Source organism: Euleptes europaea, chromosome 15, assembly GCF_029931775.1.
Source record: "Euleptes europaea isolate rEulEur1 chromosome 15, rEulEur1.hap1, whole genome shotgun sequence".
NCBI lineage: Eukaryota > Metazoa > Chordata > Lepidosauria > Squamata > Sphaerodactylidae > Euleptes > Euleptes europaea.
The window spans coordinates 20,296,611-20,317,167 of NC_079326.1; the positions used below are offsets into that span (position 1 = coordinate 20,296,611).

The window sequence follows — 20,557 nt, forward strand, 5'->3', positions numbered from 1 at the left end:
AGGAGGATGGGGGCGACCCCTTCCAGATCCCTTAACTCCAGACCCCCTGACCCAATCTTTACCAAACTTGGGGATTCTTGCAAGGAGAGTCCCTTCTAGCTACCCTGAAAATTTGGGACCTCTACCTGCAAAAATGCCCCCCAGGAGCCGCAAAAAGCCATGAATGGGTTTAAGTGGACAAATTATTAGGAAAACCTGAATTTAAAGCCGAAGTCCTACCTTTGCCAGTATAGGGGAATTAGGCATTCGGGTTTTCCAAAATTAGAAAATGGCCAATAAACCCAAACCTGAATTTTAACGATTTTTTTTTAATTTCAACAGTTCTACTATCATGTCTCTCCTTAGCCGCCTTCTTTCCAAGCTAAACAGCCCTAAGCGTTTTAACCGCGCCTCATAGGGCAGTTGCTGTAGTCCCCTGATCATTTTGGTTGCTCTTCTCCGCACCTTCTCACCTTCCTTGGTTATTGCAAAGCCATATTGTTGTATTATCTGGGCCGGGAGAAGGCAAGCCCATATCTCGTGGCTTTGTAAAAGCTTGAGCATTTAGAGGTAGCTGATTGTGGACAAAACAGGGCAATTCATTTGAACAGTGCTGTGATATAAAGTAAGATGCTAAGCAGATATGTTTTGGGAAGCCCCTTGACTGCAGCGGAAAAGACAACAACTCAATTTAAAAAATCAGAACAAGAATTGCAAGCTGTGTGTCTGGAACAATGCTTCCTTCTTTCTTAAGCCATTGACATAAATACATCTTTTTATGTCCTATAGGTGGAAGCGCTTGTCCTCCTAGTCATGCATTACAAGAATATCGCTTGTGCAATGATCACTCTTGCAATCAGCTCTACTGGGAAACGTCTGCATGGAGTCCCTGCTCAGAAAATACCTTGGTAACGGCTCTAAACGCTACAATTAACTGGAATGGCGAAGCTACTTGTGGAGTGGGTATACAGACCAGGAAGATCTTCTGTGTGAAGAATAATTCTGGCCAGGTCCCAGCCAAAAGGTATTGTTCACCGTTGAAGATAACTTGTTTGCGGTCTTTGGTTTACACTGGATGTACAATGTAAGCAGGATAAACAAACTAATGGTTTCAGCTCCCCTCAGACCTACAATGATCAGAATAAAATAGTCTGTTTACCTGGAAGGTGTGCAAGGCAAGCCACCCCTATTAGTCCCTTTGATTCTTCCTCCTTGCTGTTACAGCTTGTGTCATGCCCTGGAATTGGTTGTACAAGGTAGTACTTTATTAGTCTTTAGGAGGAGAAACAGGTTGTATCCTTTAGGCACATTTTCAAGGGACATTCATCACTTTGGGCTGATGGAATAATGGGCTTCAGTTATATAACAACACTATCTTCAGTTTGGAAGCATGCACAACTAACATTCCTGCTCCTCAATCCAGTTTCTTTTCTTTCCTCTCTCCCTTAGAAGCTCCTTGATCCATTGATCTTGAGCAGCATATATCTAATGTTTGAGGGATGTAAGGACTGAAACAAATCTTGCCACTGACAATGTAGCCTTGGGATCCCTGTCACTTAGTAAAAAAAGGCATTATGTCAGACACGGAGGCATTAGATTTATATGTGAAAAGGGGAAAGATATAATGTGATCGAAGTTCCTCTTAAAAGCGGCATTCCAAGAGGGAATGAGCTAATGAATCGATAGAGCCAGAAGAGCAAGGACAGGTCCTGTCTGGATATGGTATATTCAAGATTCTGCCCTGTATAACCATAGAGGGGTTAGCATTCAGTCTAGCTAAACAGAAGGCTCTAAAAAGCTGGATTTTTGCCTGCTTATACTTATTATTTGACAACAAGTATAAGCAGGCAAAAATCCAGTATTGGTTCACATACTATTGAGGAAAAATGTATATTTGAGTCTACTTCTGTTTTGGAATGCTGGAGGAAGCAAATAACCTCCTGAAGGTGTCCATAGCTGGTGGCTGCAGCAAAGGGGCATATTGCTGGGCAATACAGCCCCGCCCATTTCCAGGGCGGTGGGAAAATGGAGTTTATCCTTGGCCAGAGTAGCTACTCCCAGCTTTGTTTAAGACTGTGTTAAATAACTCTGTCTGACAGCATTGGCTCTTTCCAAGTAGGCACTGGTGGTTGCTTTCATATTAAATGATGGGGTACAGTTTTAAGCAAAGTGAGTGGGTACTCCTCAGTATGAGTCATCTCCATATCTTAGTGGGTACAGGGCAAAGCTTGCCCGGTGTATAAGTAGAAATGCTATCACCATTCATTATCCATATGCTCAGAGAATGAGTTTTGTAAGGTGATTGTTGAGAAAGTTGAATTGGTTTGGAATGCTTCAGTGAGACTACTGACTAGAACAGGTTAACTGGAAATACATTTTCCCCATAGTCAAAAAATTCTGTTGGTGTCCAGTTCATATCTTGGTCCAGTGGAAAGTGCTGGTTTTTAATCAGATTTGAGGCAGTTTAGGATTTTAAAGTTATCTTAAGGACCCATGCAAACATCCCTGACAGTTAGTTCTTTGACAGATGCCCTGCTCTTTATGCCCCGTCTTTCTGATATGAGGTGATTGGCTACCAGAGACAGGACTTTTCAGTTTTGGAATCTCATCTACTGTTTGCTTTCCATTCTTTTGTTCACCTGGCACATAAACATTTGAGTTTTAGGCTGCAAGTCAAAACATCACCATTTCCTTAGGCTTTTGGTGATAAATAATATGTGATATAATCTGGTTATTTTTTAATTTTTATTTTTGCTGTCTTTGATTGGTTATATCAGTGACTGTGAAACCTTTAGAAATGGGGCCCACTCCGAGGCTTACGACAGAAGAAGAGTTGGTTTTTATACCCCGCTTTTCCACTATGTTTAAGGAGTCCCAAAGCGGCTTACAGTCTCCTTCCCTTCATCTCCCCACAACAGACACCTTGTGATGGATGTGGGGCTGGAGAACGGTGACTAGCCCAAGGTCACCCAGCAGGCTTCACGTGTAGGAGTGAGAAAACCAACCTGATTCACCAGATTAGAGTCCACCGCTGATGTGGAGGAGTGAGAAATCAAACCCGATTCTTCAGATTAGAGTCCACCACTCTTAACCACTACACCACACTGGCTAGTTTTGAGGATCCTCTTGCAAGTAACATTGTGCTACTTTCCCCTTCTCCAATGTAAAACTGAGAAATCTTAACACTGAACACCCTTAGAATTAATTTTTTTGTTCCGTTTTGATAAATATATAGCATTACTGAGTGTGTGTAAAGTGACATCAAGTCGCAGCCGACTTATGGCGACCCCCTTTTGGGGGGAGTTTCATGGCAAGATACTAACAGAGGTGGTTTGCCAATGCCTTCCTCTGCACAGCAACCCTGGTATTCCTTGGTGGTCTCCCATCCAAATACAAACCAGGGCTGACCCTGCTTAGCTTCTGAGATCTGACAAGATCAGGCTAGCCTGGGCCATCCAGGTCATTACTGAGTAGCAGGTTGTATTTCATGGCAATGCTGAGGCAGCTCCAAATTTGCCATCAAACTTCCTGGAGCCTCCTCTCTTAGCTCCTCCTCCTTCCTGGCCTTGTGCCCTACCTGCAAGAGAGTTGTACCTCACTTTTGGGTCCCGATCCACAGCTTGAGAACCATTTTCTTTTGGTCTTCTGTTGCTTCTGCTCATGTGAGTTTGGTTTTATTTTTGCATACACTTCTGATACTATTGTAAGCTAATGTTTATTATTTTTATGGCATTTTTAATTGGTTTTCTTATATGCATCTTCAGGGAACTGTGTTAGTAGATGGAGTACAAATGAATTACTAATGCATGAAACAGCCTTCAGAAATTGCCAAGGAACATCTTAATTGTTGGTTAGGCTCCTCTCGGTTTAAAAAAAACAAAAACTGATTCTTGTGATAACTGCTGAAAATAAAAGACTGCCAGTATGCTAGAGAACCAGTGGGATATTGTCTAGAGCAGTGGTTCCCAAACTTTTCAGACCACTGCCCCCTTGGTTCCACAAACCCAACCCCAGTGCCCCCTACCCTATAAAAAGCATTATTCAAAATAGGGGTTTGCATGACACACTAAAGATGATAATAACAAAACAATTTCAAAACAGTAACAATTAATTGCACATCTATTCAAAATCAAATGAAGACTTTTAAGTTGAAATTTATTCAACAAAACTGATGAACTTGATCCAGTGGTACCAGCTCTTCAAAGCCTGGAAAAAAATTCTGATGGTTTCCACCAAATTTGCCAGCATGGTTACATAGCTTGATCTATTGTAAATTAGTGAACAACACAGTTGAAGGGGCCCACCTCTAGCATCCTTCTGATGCCCCCTTGCCTCTTTGTGCCCCCATAGGTATCCTACCGCCCCCCAGGGGTGGTACTGCCCACTTTGGGAACCATTGGTCTAGAGTGTCAGACTGGCACTGGACACATCTGGGTTCAAAACTCATCTAGCCATCCATCTCACCAGATTAATTTGGCCAGTCTTCTCTGTCATTGTAAGCTCCCTCAGAGGGTTGTTGTGATGATAAAATTGAGAACAAGAACCTTTACAATAGATCGATTAGTTGATAAAACTATTTTTTTTCCTGAGTTTCCTTTTCAGAAGCGTGTTTTTTGCTTGGGGGGTTCTTGGGCAGCCTCTAGTTCTAAAGTACCTGAAGGACTACCTGCTCTCATATCACCCTTGTTGAGGTTCCAGATGGTTGAATGGGACTTTCTTGGAAGAAACTGCACTAGAAACATACAGCTGAAAGGGACCTCAAGGGTCATCTAGTCTGATCCCCTGAACAACACAGGAAAGTCACAACTACCTCCCCGCCCTCACTCCCCTCGTGACTCCTGCTCTATGCCCAGAAGAAGGCAAGGGGGGGGGGAAAACCCTCCAGGATCCCTGGGCCACATCTGGTCTGGAGGAAAATTCCTTCCTGTCCCCAAAGTGGCAATCAGCATGTAAGAAGGGGCTATGAGAGATGAGCACTGACTCATCCCTTCCTTCCCTCTCATGATCTGCTTAAGTTCACAGAATCAGCATTGCTGTCAGATGGCTAACTAGCCTCTGCCTAAAAACCTCCAAAGAAGGAGAGCCCACCACCTCCCGAGGAAGCCTGTTCCACTGAGGAACTGCTCTGTCAGGAAGTTCTTCCTAATGTTTAGCCAAAAACTCTTTTGATTTAAATTCAACCTGTTGGTTCTGGTCCAACCTTCTGGCTACCATATCACCTCTCAGTCGTCTTCTCTCCAGGCTAAACATGTCCAGTTCCTTCAACCTTTCCTAATAGGACTTGGTCCTCAGACCCCTCACCAACTTCATTGTTTTCCTTTGGACACATTCCAGCTTGTCAATATCCTTCTTAAACTGTGGTGCTCACATCTGAAAACAATAGGTGATGTCTAACCAGAGCAGAGTAAAGCGATACCATCACTTTGTGTGATCTGGACACTATACTTGCTGCAATAAAAACTTGTCTGTTTGTCTACTTGTGTTGATGCAATTCAAAATCGCATTTGCCTTTTTAGCTACCACATCACACTGCTGAATCATGTTCAGAGATCTTTACAAACCTTCTCTGAGTACTGCTCTAGGGAAGATCTTAAAATAAACCATCGTAAATATAAGATTATGATCTTCACTAAGAGGAGAAAAATGCCTCTTTTTCGCTGGGTATTAGACAGCTTTAAGGTTGACCAAGTCAAGGAGTTTGTTTACCTTGGCATTCTTTTTTCTCATAACCTAAATTGGAATGCCCATCAAAAAGCAGTGTCCAAAGGACTTCCGGTAGAGCGCTGGCCTGAGCACCTTGTCCCTCAGGGATCTCCCCAAGGGAATCCAAGAAACGTTCAAATTGGGGTGCAATAAGGCACTCCGCCCCAGTCCTAAGTAGCGGACTAGGATGCAGGATCACCCCTGCAAGCCGTGAAGAATGGTTTTGACTCCCATATTCTCTGAGAGAGTTTTTTAAGCCTCTCAGAGGTGTGGATGCTGTCCCACCGGCAATTGAGGCCATGAACCTCTCTTTGGCTCCAAGCTTCGACCTCCTCTATCTATCAACACTTAAATAATAATATTTTTGGAATGGAAACCTCATCTTCCAAAATCTGAGTAAGTTACAAGAACTCTCTTGTGTTTACCTTGAATCTGAAGTTTTGAAAGACTGGGAAAATCACCTATGCAATCCCCATTTCTCTGCCCAAAATATAAGTGACTGTAATTTAAAAAGATACTGAATAATTTGGTAGGAGCCTTATCTACTTGATCTGTACTTAGACACAACAAACTGGACTTTTGAAAGACATTACAATTACCAATCAGACCCCGGGATGTCGAAAGGGGTGGGAGTAAACAAGAAAAATACCTTTGGGTCTTCCCGGCTTGAGAAGGTCCTCCAGCCATGTTTTCACTGGAACAATATCTCGGAGCACCGGAAGACAGCAAGGAAACATACTCGCTGCTTTCCAAAGTATCCTATAACTAAGATCCAGCACCACTGAGATCGGAGAGGACAGACTAAATTGTAAGACCGGAAGTGCGTTTCCCTCGTTCAACTGCAAAATAACTCCTACAACCCAGGATCATAGAGAGGAGACGACGGAAGGTCCGCAAACCAACAACATCCTGTCTACTTCCTACTCCACTGCCGAGATAGAGTGTCACTAAAACTTGAAGGTTTGTTGAAACTTTAAGTCTCATTTTTATTACAACGGGGAAAATTTAAACTGATTAAATTTGGCGGATATACAAAGTAAACAGAACTGGGCCCTGCCACTCCACTCAAAAGACAAACATTAAGGATATAAGTTTTGACTTTGTTAAAGATTGAATTTTTAAGCATCACTTCTCTTGTAACATCAAAATTTTTGGAACCTTTTTTAGAAATAAATATGAATGAGACTGAAAAAATACAGGGAATGCTAGCAAAACAAACTGATATATTTGCTAAACAACAGATAAGTAAACAGCAGGAAAAAATGTCACACCAATTGACTCAATTAACTGGCATGTTAACCAACTTCACCCAATCTATTAGCCAAAAACTGGACATTCTGACAAGTGACATGAAAAACATAAAATCACAAGTGACTACAATGAAAACAGATATGGGAAAAATAGATTTATCAATAAAAAAGACAGTTGAAGAACAGAAATAAATAAAAAAAACCCTGGAAAATCAAGATCAACAAATTAAAGCTATGCATTCCCAAGAAAAGATTATTAAAGACCAACTTGCTATGATGGAGATGAAAGTAAGAGAATCTAACATTCACCTTCGCAATTTGCCGGAAGAACTAGGTGACACCAGAGAATCAATTATAAAATCATTGACTGATTTAACTCATATAAGTGAACAAGATTTGAACTATGCAATAAATAGAATATACAGAATCCCTTTACCATCCAGACTGGAAAAATTGAAGACTAGAGATGTCAAGATTTCCTTCTATGACAACAGGATGAAAGACATCATTATGCAAATCTTTTACAACAATCCTTTGTCAGTGAAGGGAAATCCATTGATAATACTCAAGGATATCCCTCAACATTTGATGATGAAGAGAAACATGTATAAAGAGTTCACTGTGATACTGAAGAGAAATGGAATAAGATTTTCCTGGATATTTCCACAGGGACTTACTCTTACCTACAAAGGGGTCAGAATAACCATCATTTCACTGGAAGACATTGATTTTTTTTTGAAATGTTATGAACAAGATTTAGTCAGCCCTATTCTAGAGCAGAAGCAAGAACAAGAAGAAGGGAAAGAAGCTCCATCTTTGAAACCTGGACAAAAAGGAACAGATATAAAAAAACTCTAGAAGTGGTGGAAAAACTAAAATCCATGGCAAGAACAAATCCAAAAGACATCGTACAACCTATGGGTGAAAGAGAGACTCGGAGAGCTTACTATGGAATTAAATAACAACCAGTAAATTTTAGTTATTATTGATCTAATACTTTCACTTTAATGATAATCTTTGAAAATAACCTTTCTACTATTATTTTAAGCTAAAAGATAATATGTAACTGTCATATCTATAATAGTGGTAGAAAACAGAACTGAAACTGCAGTTTGAAATATCCTAGTAGGATTAGAATTTTAAATACAAAAGAGTGTACAAATTTATAGCAAGACGGAGGAAGATGAAGGGGAAGTCTTTTTATTACATTATATTTTATTAACGATGAAAGACCTTTTCGACAATATTGTTAAATTTCTCCTTATGGTACCTATTCATAAAATGTATATGTTGTTGAAAAGTTTTTCCTTACAGTATAATATCTTGAAAAATAAAAATAAAAAAGCAGTGTCCAACAAAATTAAACCTGGGGTTGGTGCTATTGCCAACTTTTTCCACACCAAAGGTGGCAAATATATTCCAGGGGCTATTCAGGTTTTTAATCTAAAAATTACCCCAATTATTCTCTGTGGTGTTGCCATCTGGATAACAGTCGTCAATGAATCTATAGATCGTCCATTCCTTCAGTTCTTACGAAAACTCCTAAATGCCCCTCGATGTGTTGCTGGCGTTACTCTTCGTTCCGAGTTTGGCCAAATGCCACTCGAAGCTAGGGCATGGTTGGCTGCCTTTAAACTACACCTTAAACTGTGCTTTAGCACTGAGGGGTTCCTAGCTTCTCTGAAGCATGACCCTTTTAAATCTTCATGGCAAAAAATCTTAGATGAGAAACTGTCATTGTTGGGCTTCTCGCAGGATATGTTATTAGATCTTGGGAAAACTGAAGCTTTCACCAAAATTAAAAAGCGCATTAAAGAGCTTGATTATAACAGCACTACTCTTCATTCTCGCCGTGTTTGTTCATCCCAGTTCTTCGGGATACCACCACCATGTGGTTTGCTTGCTTATACATATTTGACAACTCCTCGTCTTTCTAGGAGCTTTTTGTTTAGCTAGATTGAATGCTAACCCCTCTATGGTTATGCAGGGCAGAATTTTGAATATACCATATCCAGACAGGACCTATCCTTGCTCTTCTGGCTCTGTCGATTCACTAGCTCATGCCCTTTTGGAATGCTGCTTTTACGAGGAACTTCGATCACATTATATTTCCCCCCTTTTAACATACAAATCTAATGCCTCTGTGTCTGACATAATGCCTTTTCTACTAAGCGATAGGGATCCCAAGGCTACATTGTCAGTGGCAAGATTTGTTTCAGTCCATATATCCCTCAAACACTAGATATATGCTGCTTAAGATCAATGGATCAAGGAGCTTCTAAGGGATAAAAGGAAAGGAATCATGTACAGTGTATGGTCTACTAAGACTCCTTTTTTCATGTAGTTCTGCCTACACAAACCTCCCTTATCCTATAATTATGCATTTGAATTTTCCTACCTAAATGCAGAACTTTACATTTATCTCTGTTGAAATTAATTTTATTAGTTTTAGCCCTGTTTTCCAGCCTACCTAATTACTACTACTATTACTTGCTATCATTATCATCATTATCATTTTAGAACTGTGAGTTTTGAGTCTTTTATTAAGGTAGAAAGGCAGCATACAAATTGTCTAAACCTCTATTCATGTAAAGTTTTGGTGTAAGGAGAGCAACCTGTGATCCTGTCGTTATGCACACTTAGTGTTTGTATAGATGGGGCAACATATGTATTTTTGAACTTGGGTTCATGCAGTTGGAAATCCAGCTTTATTGCAAGCACATGCTTTCATGTACCAAAGTTGGAAAATATTCATGTTACCCTGATCATGCAAAAAGTGGCAACCACTTGCACCACGACAAAGCTGGTCACATGATCTCTCCTTTTGCAAGATGTGAGTGCCAAAACTGTAACAACCTGAAATGAGTTTAAATAAAGAATAAAAAATTAAACTCATAAAAAAAAAAACATTCTGGCAGTTTTATGAATGCCTCTAGACTGCAGCCAGCATTCAAACAGAAGCAACTTAGTATTTATTTTGAAGAAGTGTAGAGATTCATTTAGCATCTGTTGACTTCTTCTGAAAAGAAAAAGTACATTCAGCATATGCACCATGCTGTCAATTGTATCGAGGTTACCCTGTGAATAAAAAACAACATATTTAGCACTGAGCATGACCTAACTTTCTGCTTTGGTTTAGTATTTCAGAAAAGTGAGAAGCACAGATGTTTCCCCAAATACATTTTTTTTTAAAGCAAGACATTTGCTAATTACTTTTTGCACTGTTAATGAGTTTTGAGAATTACAGCCTACTTTTAATTCTTATTGTATCCCTCAGAACAATTCTGCTAAAAGTTAGCAGACTGTTGACTCCAGTAAAATTAATTAAAATTCTTTAGGTTAATGAGATTAATTGAGTGAGAAAAGGGACTGTCTAGTGTCCATTGACAAGCAGGAAGATTATCAACGTTACTTTATTTCATTTACTGTGTCATACATACAGCGTTTAAAGCTTATTTTGTTCTTTTTCCCTGGTGAAGAAGACTCAGGAGAGGGATGCTGAGTTGAAGCGGAATATAAAATTATTCAGGTGGAATATCAGAATGGTTTGATAACTTAAAGAGAATCATTAGACTGAAATAGAATAAGAAAGTACCTAAAAAAGTTTCACTCATTGAGATTTCTTAAAATTTGTTCTTTTACTCCAGTAGACTTGGAAAGTGGCACATTTGTCAGATTTCACCATATTTATCCTGTAAAGTACCTGTGTGGTTGTGTTTGTTTTGGAAATAATAAATAAATAAATAAATACATTTTATTCTTGGAAATAATTGTTATACAAAGAGCCAGTGTGGATCTGGGAGACCCTGGTAGGATGGAACTGGGAATCATTCTCAGAGATAAACCTCCCTTTTCTTTGCTCTGGCATCCCATGAGAATAATCAGTAAAGTAGATTGGAATGGGGGTTAGTTACTCCAGCATTAATCAAATTGCCGAACTTGTCATAAAGCACACTGTAAGTGGATAACTGCCAACTCCTGTGGAATATCAGAACAGCTGGACTCTGAAATTAAGAATGAATGTTAAGGGCCTTACAAATGAGATCTGGTAGGCTCATCGTATCTGCAGATCTTTTAAGTACTCACATCCCAAAGGCTTAAGATATGTTTCCTTAGTGTATGGTCCAGACAATGAAGAAGGTCAAACTTCTTAAAATCCATTGTGAAGAGAATATTCAAATTCACTTCACTAGGAAAGTTGGTTCACAATGCAGAGTTGTGACCACTTAAAACTGAAAGGCAAAATCAATCATATAACACTATAGACAAAGTGTTGTATTCAACCAGCTGTTCCACCCAATCTCATTCAACTGCCCTTATGACAGCACCCGTCTCACATGGCTTTTGTCCATGCAAGTTCCATTATCCCCAGCATAACCTTTTCAAATGGTCAGAAGGGACCACTCTTCTCATTTTCATCAGTGGAAAACCTGGTTGGATTCACCCCAAGCAATATTATAGCTTACATAGTTGATGAAGACCCATAGCCAGGAACGGTATGAAGTTAGAAATGGTGAAGATGAAGCATTATGATAGTGTAACACCCACTAACTGAAGACATTTGGCTCTGGTTGGGTGGAAGAACTTTTCTGGCAGCTGGTGCTGGGAGTCAGAGTGTTTAATTATGTTGTACACCATTTTCCTGCCCTTCCTCCAAGGAGCCCAGAGTGTTAGTTGAGGAGAGAGAGAGACTGGCCCCTGTGAGTATCATGGCACAATGGGAATTTGAATCTGGTTCTTCCACATTCGGAAATTGTGATCTTCCGAAGTCCAGTATTGTAGTATTATACTAGGCTGTTTCTGCCACAGATAAGTGGGACAATAATGTAATGGAATCAGAATGTTCTCAGTGGGAAGCTGCTTCTGAGGGGCGGTGGGTCTTTAAACCCCTCTGCGCCTGTCGGCCAGGCAGCGCAGGGCAAAGTCAAGACCCACCGCCCCTCTTCCCGGGAGTCCTGGGAAGAGGGGCGGTAGGTCTTTAAACCCCTCTGCGCCTGCCTGGCCAGGCAGCACAGGGCAAATTCAAGACCCAACGCCCCTCTTCCCGGGAGTCCCGGGAAGAGGGGCGGTGGGTCTTGAATTTGCTCTGCGCTGCCTGGCCAGGCAGCACAGAGCACTTCCCCCCTCCCGGTCTGATGCTCAGCTGTTGGGCGGGACCAGCCAGCCCCACCCAGTTTCCTGGGACTCCCAGGAAACCGGGCAGGGCGGCCTTTAAAGGCGGGAAAAGGCAGGTTTGGGGAACTCCAAACCTGCTGAATTTATTTGGCGTTCGCCCGAACTCGCCGAATTCGGCGCATCCTTTTCCTGCCTTTTTTCGCGTTTGATTCCATCCGAATCGGAAACCACCGAATTGGGGGAAATTCAGCGGTTTTTCGGTTCGGGTTGATCCGAATCGACAGCCCTACATGGAATTGTAAGCATAGCAGTGAGTTTGAAGGCAAGGAGGGGAGAGACCATGATGAGAATACTCCACTGCAATACTTGGTATATATGAAGAAGAGTTGGTTTTTATAGGCCGACTTTCTCTGCTGCTTAAGGAAGAATCAGACTGGTTTACAATCACCTTCCCTTCCTCTCCCCCCAACAGACAACCTGTGAGGTAGGTTGGGTGGAGAGGGTGTGACTAGGCCATGGTCACCCAGCCAGCTTCATGTGTAGGAGTGGGGAAACAAATCCAGTTCATCAGATTGGCCTCTGCCGCTCATGTGGAGGAGTAGGAAATCAAACCCGGTTCTCCAGAGTCCGCCGCTCCAAACCACCACTCTTAACCTCTACACTACACTGGCTCTCATGCAAACAAACACTAGAATTTAATGAGGATCTTACAGCAGAAAATGCAGGTGTTATTGATTCAGAAAGCACTGATTATTTAACATGTTTGTTGCTGACTTTGCGTGTTGAAGATGGACTTTGCAGGATAAAGCTCTTAGTTCTTCATCCTTCTGTAAGCTCTCAGCTCTTGATCCTTCTTAACACATGCAATGCTTATGCTACTTGAGGCCTGCGGTATGCAGATAGGGTTTGCTAGAAATTAATTACAGTAATGAGCAGAAAAATGGCCTGTGACTGGACCTGCTTATTATATCACATTTGACTAGTTATGAAAATTTAAACATACAGTCCTTCTTTAAAAGCTGCCATGGCAATGCTTAACCGCAGGGTAACTTAAAAAAAAAGATTTATGTATCTGCATAAATATTCAATTTACGTTACTGTGCTGAATTTATGAAATGAGGATTTTCCTTCCCATTTCTTTGAAGGAGATGAAAGCTAAATTCATTTTCTATTTTACAGACTTCCAAGTGGGTAGAAAAATGAATAGAGCCTAGAAATGAATTCCAATAGCTTTACGTTCCAAAGAGATAATGGAAACAAAAAACGCATTATACACTGAAAATTCTCCCAAGAACAATATATGTACTTATTAAAAGGCTGCATTTCTCTCTTACACTTGGATTAATTTTAAGACCTTTTTTTTGTTTGTTTGATGATATTATACATTACACATGGATACCTACTGAAGAGGTCTGTCATCTGTATGATTGATACTGAGGTCCTTCTGTACTTTAAAGGCTCAGTGATTAAGATGATGATTGGTGGGATGTTTTTTCCCGATGGTGGGTGTTTCTTCAGCAATCTGTCTACATGGGAATTTAGACTTTGAAAAGCTAATTCTTTCTTACTATCCCAAGGTAGAAGAGTTGATGTCATTCATCATAGACAACTCCCCCCCCCTTTCCCTCCCTCGCATAATTCAAATTGGGAACTGATGACATACAAATTTTATTCACGTAACTATATTTTAGATTGAGAGACTGGGGAAAAATGGTTTAAACCTAGCAGTCGGAGATTATTAGGCTGGTAAAAGATGAGCTCACAGCGGGTGTGGGGCGTACAGCAAAAAAAACAGGAATGGAAGCATTCCTGCAGCAGAATATGTAAGCATTTCTTTATATAAGAGGCCAGGGTCCGTGTCTTGCATGATATGTAACCCAATTGCACATGAGTTACGGGTTCTTCTCAATTCCTGAGCATATAGTGCCTGATTAGGATCAGCCACAACACAAATAAATAAGGGGCTTCATCCTTCCCCCTTGTGTCATTTTATCGTTCTGAAACAGTCATGGGGGGCACCATTTAGAGAAATCCACATATCCCCTGAGATACACATGGCTTTCCCCAACATGCCCCATAACAACTCCTAGGAGTATTTCAGGCTGGAAAACCAGTGCAGTGGTGGGGATGCCAGCCCCTTGCCTGGCTCGGTTGGGAACTTTGGAGGTGAAGCAAGGAGTGGACGTGAGTTTGTGCTACATGCAGATGGCACATTCACACAGAAACCCAAATGTGACATCAGCACATCAGCTAACACTCTCTAGTCACCAGAGTTTCTAAGGCATTGGTTGACTTCTGATGTCACATCTGGGTTTTTGCCTGAACATGACATCAGCACATAGTGTGACATCATTTCCACCTCCCACTGTTTCTGCTGCTGGCCCCAGAGTCCCCCATAGTGGGAGAATGCCTGTCCAAAGAAGGCTGAAACCCCTTCTTTACACTAGGACTGCTACTTATCCAGCGGTGATGGGCATTCTCCCATTTTTGCCACCTCCCTACTGCTGTTTATCTCTGAGCAGTGGAAGGAAAATTGGGGAGGGAACAGCACTACATGTGTCATGACATCTCCTTTAGCAAAAATCTGGAAGTGATGTCACAGCCACCCTGTGATGCTCTAGGAATTCCCCGAATCTCTTTACCATAGAGATCTAGGGGATTTCTAGATTGTCCTGGGGTGGCTGTGACATCACTTCTAGGTTTTCTCTGGAAGTGATGTCACATCAAGCACAATTCTTCTTTTTCAAGGGTTCTGCCCCCGGAAGTCCTGAGTGTTTGGGGGCAGCCCGCTGGCAACCCTACTTTACATGTGCAATGTTCCTAATCGGGTACTGCATGCTCAGGAATTGAGGAGAACCCACAACTCATATTTTACATTTAACACAGGGTGGGGGCCCAGACACAACCTATGTCCTCTGTAATGTGTGACAAGGAGGCCTAGGCCACATTCTTTAAGCAAAGCATACGTTTCTTTAACAGCTTAGTTGGTGCTGCCGGTCAGCACCACTCCAATACAATGCCGTCATCAACAGAGTTATACCCTTCTAAGCCCACTGAAGTATGTAACTCTGCTTAGGATTGCACTGTAAAACTTCTTTAATAAATGATTATTTCTGTTTGGTGTGTTCTATCATTCCATACCAAAAGGATACGCCAATTTTCTGGTTGATCTGCCTGGGAGTGCCTGGGGGAGAGAAAGTAGAAACAAATTAGAAAGACTGCTGCTTAATGAATAATAATGAAAACAGATTTTTTTTTTAAAGGAATGTAATGTGTTTTGAGTATGTTTGGACGATACATCATAAACCATGCAGTTAGCTGATGGTAAATGTGCCTTGCTTACTTTACGTTTACAAGAAAATGAATGACACTAACAGAGTCAATCAATTCGATGACTGATCTGTACCAACAATATATTTTAGAATAGGAACAGAAATAATTAAGATGTCAATATGATAATTTAATCAGCCTTGCTAGCAAACAAAAGAACTTCCTCGGCTTTGCAATATCCACAAAGTTAGTAGCCTGCTGCCTTTTTACTTGATCTCCTGCGCTCAAATGTCAGTATAGGCTACATGAACACAGGCAAATGCAATTTATGAACCGTGGTTTAATGGTATTTAATGCACTCGAGGTTTAATGGTATTTAATGCATTTGTTCCTGTAATTGTTCCTTGTTTTTATTTGGAAATAAGTTAATCATTAAATGTACAGCTCTTTCATTGGGATCTTCATCTTGGTTCTTGGTTGAACTTTTTTTTTTCCTAAATAATTTTTGTCCCTTCTAGGAATTCTCATGTGTTACATTTCCAATTGTGTTGACAGGTGCCCAGAATCCATCAGGCCAGAAACAGTCCGCCCCTGTCTGCTCCCCTGCAAAAAAGATTGCGTGGTGACCCCTTTCAGTGAATGGACGAGCTGCCCTACTGTTTGCCAAAACGGTAAGCTTCTGTAAAAGGGAGCAAATAAGACCTGAAAATACACTGTTCCCTTTCCACCTTCAGCCGCAAATCTGCTTAGCCATCTTTTATACTTCCAATGTATCAGGTGTGAACTGAAATTATGAATTTTCCAGTCGGACATCTTGATCCTGTGGATCAACTTTCATTACAACGATGTTAAGCTTGTACTGCTGCTGCCAAAGTAGTGCATGGTGGGAAAGAGCGACATGGGTCTGCCCTCACTGCTTGCCAGAACTTCCAAATCACCTTCTCATATGTTAATATTGCAGGACCATTAATTTGGCAGCATGTCGCTTTTAAGTGCTTTACAAAATTAGTTAAGAACATATGGCTCTGCTTGTACATTCATAACTGAAGAAAGGATAAAGCACCAAAAGGAAGTAGAGTGTCAAGCTCACAAGTTAGGCAGATCCAGACTTTTGTTGAGACTGCAATTCCAGAATTTTATTTGCTTAAGTTCTAGCCTGTGCATTTCCTATTGGATAACACCTTAAATACATAAGGTTAATAGAATTGCAGTGCCGTGCTAGGTTATTCATTGGGGCTTATTCCCAGGAAAGTGTCCTTAGGATTGCACTGTTCACATGCAGCCTGTTGCCATAGGTTTATATGTTTCCATAGATACAGTGATCCATGGACTTTGTGATATGGAACAAGGATCTCAAAAAGCTTTCAAATTTTATTTAAGGGTCTGATTCTGTAGCAGTTTCATGTCCACATCTTAGCGCCTCCTGTTACCGCTGCTGCTGCTACTTCTACTAGTCCTACTACTGCTACTACTACCACTGTTGATCTCATTTTTGCTGACTTGCTATAAATTGGGGTTTTATAATGGAATTTCAATATCCAGATGGCAAATTTGCCTTTGCTTTGACTAACTGGTTCAAACTAGCCAGAGGTCGCAGCACAAGCTCCTTGAGGGCATGTAGGGCTTGTGACGGGTTCCCAGCAATCCATCTCTGACACAGACGTACAGGTGAACCAGTGTCTCCATCTGTTAGCTACCTACAGGTATGTTGCAGTCTGCCTTATACAATGGCCTGCTGCAATAATGTTAACAAAAGCAGGTCCGGGCCCTGGTGCTGTTGAGCCAATAAACCACACCAAGGGGGTGAAAGGAATAAAAAGTTTATTTCTGTGATCGCACAAATAAGGCACCCCCCCTCCAGCTCAAGGGGCAAGAGAAAGAAGCACACTGTCCCTCACAATCACATACAGTATAAAGCATCTCCCCTCCTCCTTCCGGTATGCATATTTGGAACTCAAGTTAGTAATTGGCATATCTACTCATTACTATTCAAGCGTGCGTACATCTTACTATCTTATATAATTCAACTCCCACTGCGATTGCGCAGCCATCCTTGGAGGAGGACCACTTTCTAACAAGAGGTGTGTTTTGGCAAACTCCACGTCGCTGAGTAACTCCAGGTCACTTTTCAACAAGGTCAACCTGAGCTTGTTGTGATTTTAGCAGTGTTTATGAAAGTCCAGATGGTTCTCTTGCACCTCATTATCAATTATTCCCCACCAAAGCTGTGAACGATAGACACATCTAAACTTTACTTCAATCAGGCCTTTTGACTATGCACGAGTGGTAAGCTTCACTACTGCAGTCCAAGCTGTGCTCACGACCTGAGTTCGATAGCCGGCTCAAGGTTGACTCAGCCTTCATACTTCCGAGGTCGGTGAAATGAGTACCCAGCTTGCTGGGGGTAAAGGGAAGATGACTGGGGAAGGCACTGGCAAACCACCCCGTAAACAAAGTCTGCCTAGTAAACGTCGAGATGTGACATCACCCCATGGGTCGGAAATGACCCGATACATGCACAGGGGACCTTTACCTTTATTTTTAAGCCTAATGAAACCTTCATCCAGTATGAGGGTCGGGATCATTATTTAGAGCCAGGGTCTTTCAGGCCTGAGTATCAATAATATAACCCATAGCATTCATGTAGACACCCTGTAAGTGATTATTACTGTTTACACAAGCACAACTTGGAGATAGTAGTTTGATTAACCAGTTTTTAAGCCAGCTGAAAGCTGGGTCAGTTTATCTCAGCACAGTTTGGTCAAATCCTATCTTGAGAAAGTTATAATTGATATATTGAAACAGATTCAAGTAATATAATTTGAATTAGCTGGGGTGTGAAGTTGTTCTCGCTACGTCATTTTTTTTTAAACGAAAATTATTCATTGCCCAGTCTTTCAAAATACTCAGTGGTTCTGTAGAAAGGGGCGGAGTATGATAATAATGTTCTTGTGCTGATATCAAATAAAATGCTAGCCACCAAGAGCATTCTCTTACACTTAGCCTTTCCTAGAGAAAGCAGTTTGCAGAGCAGTGAAATGAAAGCAGGTTTAAAAGATTAGGGGAAAGTGGGTGCCATGTTTTCATCGATGTTTTGGAAAAATCATTGAGCACTCAAAATAATTATTTTTTTTCAAAAACTAAAAGACAAAAACTATACCACTGTAATTAAAATGCCGTTTCTTACTAGATAAGCTTTCCCCCAGTATGGTTCTTAAGCATGCTTTATGCAGAGTGCTCCACTGATACTTATAATGGCAAATTCTGTATCTAATTAACTCTCTGCATGAAAGTTATATTTGTTCATATTTTTGCTCTCATATATTCTATCCCTTCAAAAATTCCTGTTGGTGAACTGCAATGCACTCAGTTTCTGGTAGATTTCCTAGGTCCTTTTAAAAACAATGAATAGTATTTTAATTAGATGCTTATTTAGTATACTTTCAACGAGCAGTGTTTGAATAAGTGGAATAAATTAACTAGTAAATTGCTTTGTTTATTGGATAATCCTGTATATATATATTTAACAAAATCCTCCAAAATTAATTATTTAACTTCCTTGGCGGAGTTATTATTTTAATATGGTTCTAAATTAAAAGTGAGTTATGGGGATTTTGTCGCTCACTGGATTTCTTATTGATATGGCTTGAGTGCAGGTTCTTTCATTTGTGCTGCACAATTAAAAATGCAGTACACTTCGAAGTTTAGACAACGCTGTGAGATATATATGCATGAAGAGTTTATATAATAACAGCAGTAGGTAGATGAATGCTTAAGTTTCAGACAAAGAAGAACAGGTATTACACGCCAGAAATAAAATTAAATCTGTACCAGCCTAATAGGACTTAAGCAACCGGGCATTTTTTTAAAAAAAGTTAATTAGACATTGGTAGTGGATCAAATATTTATCATCAGACAAAATACTTGGAAATGAGCTGGAAAATCTACATCCAGCTTTGCCACCTATTGCTTGCCCTTCAGTTAAATGTCATCAGTCAAGCTTCCTGGCAAAGAATTATCATACACCTTCAGTGTGTGTAGATGGCACTGAGCGTTAGGAAATAACATGATAATGGAGAACATAAATTTAAAACGGGAATTGAAAAGGAAATGTAGAGAATTCTCCATATTATTGATTCCTTTCTATGTCATATATCATCTTACCTATTAAAGGTATAATTTGTTCTTGATGAAAGTTACTATTATTAAGAAAGGATACAGTTTGCCTTTGAAATACAAATAGTGCAATCCTAAACAGGCTTCAATGGAGGAATTTAAAATTTAAATGCCTCCATTATACTTCCTCAGTCCACTGAAGTCAGTGGGCTTAGGTGTACCTCTGTTTAGTATTGCATTGCTGGTGACTGAAATTTGCATGTTATACGTTACCGAAGATTTTTTTTTTAATCTGAGAAATAGGGCAATAAGGTAGAATTCAAAGACTGAAAATGAATGGATTTGTGCAATGGATTTTGATAATAAATTATAATTCAGCAAGCATTTGAATGTAGAAACAGCGGGTTATGCCCAACCAGCTGCTAGCTGAAGTTGCTACAGTCGTGGACTTTCCCCAAGGAGTGTGCACCCCCCAAAATTGGTATTTTTCAGATTTTGGTATATTAGACCTGATTGTTTTCTGTATTTCTGAAAAATGATGAATCCTCATACCAGTATGAGATATTTTTCGAGCTTTTTTCAGATAACTGAAATTTTATGGCTCCAATATACTCTGTGGAGAATCTTTGCGAGGCTCTGGGGGTGGCAGTTTTTTTTACGGGAGAGGCACCAAATTTGCAGCATAGCTGCTGGTGACTCTTCTTCATAGAACCTCCACATCTGGTAAACATTGGGTCAGAGGGTCCAATTTTATGGGGACCCCAAAGAAGATGCCCCCATTCATCCTCCATTGTTTCCAATGGAGGAAAAATGAGGGCCCATAAAATTGGACCCTCTGACCTAATTTTTACCAAACTCAGGGGTTTCTCTAAGAAGAGTCACCAGCAGCTATGCTGCAAATTTGGTGCCTCTGCCTTAAAAAAACATCCCCCCCAGCTCCCCAAAGATTCCCCATAGGCTTCAATTGGAGGCATTTAAAATTTAAATACCTCCATTATACCTTCAATGGAATTTAAATGCCTCCATTGAAACTTATGGGAAATCCTGAAAAGCTGAAAAAGCCGATTTCCCCCCAGTGTTTTTGGATTTGGCTTTTTCTCTTGTTGTCAAAGAGCACCTTTTTC

The 20,557-nt window shown here is 40.6% G+C and overlaps 1 protein-coding gene across 1 annotated transcript in view; it reads left to right on the plus strand.

Annotated features, from left to right (window-relative positions):
• THSD7B (thrombospondin type 1 domain containing 7B) overlaps positions 1-20,557 on the plus strand; it is a 466,994-nt gene that overhangs the window by 229,981 nt on the left and 216,456 nt on the right. Inside the window, exons 8-9 of the mRNA XM_056861246.1 lie at positions 769-1,003; positions 15,873-15,988. Of these exons, the coding sequence (XP_056717224.1) occupies positions 769-1,003; positions 15,873-15,988 (351 nt within the window). The remainder of the gene's footprint in view (positions 1-768; positions 1,004-15,872; positions 15,989-20,557) is intronic.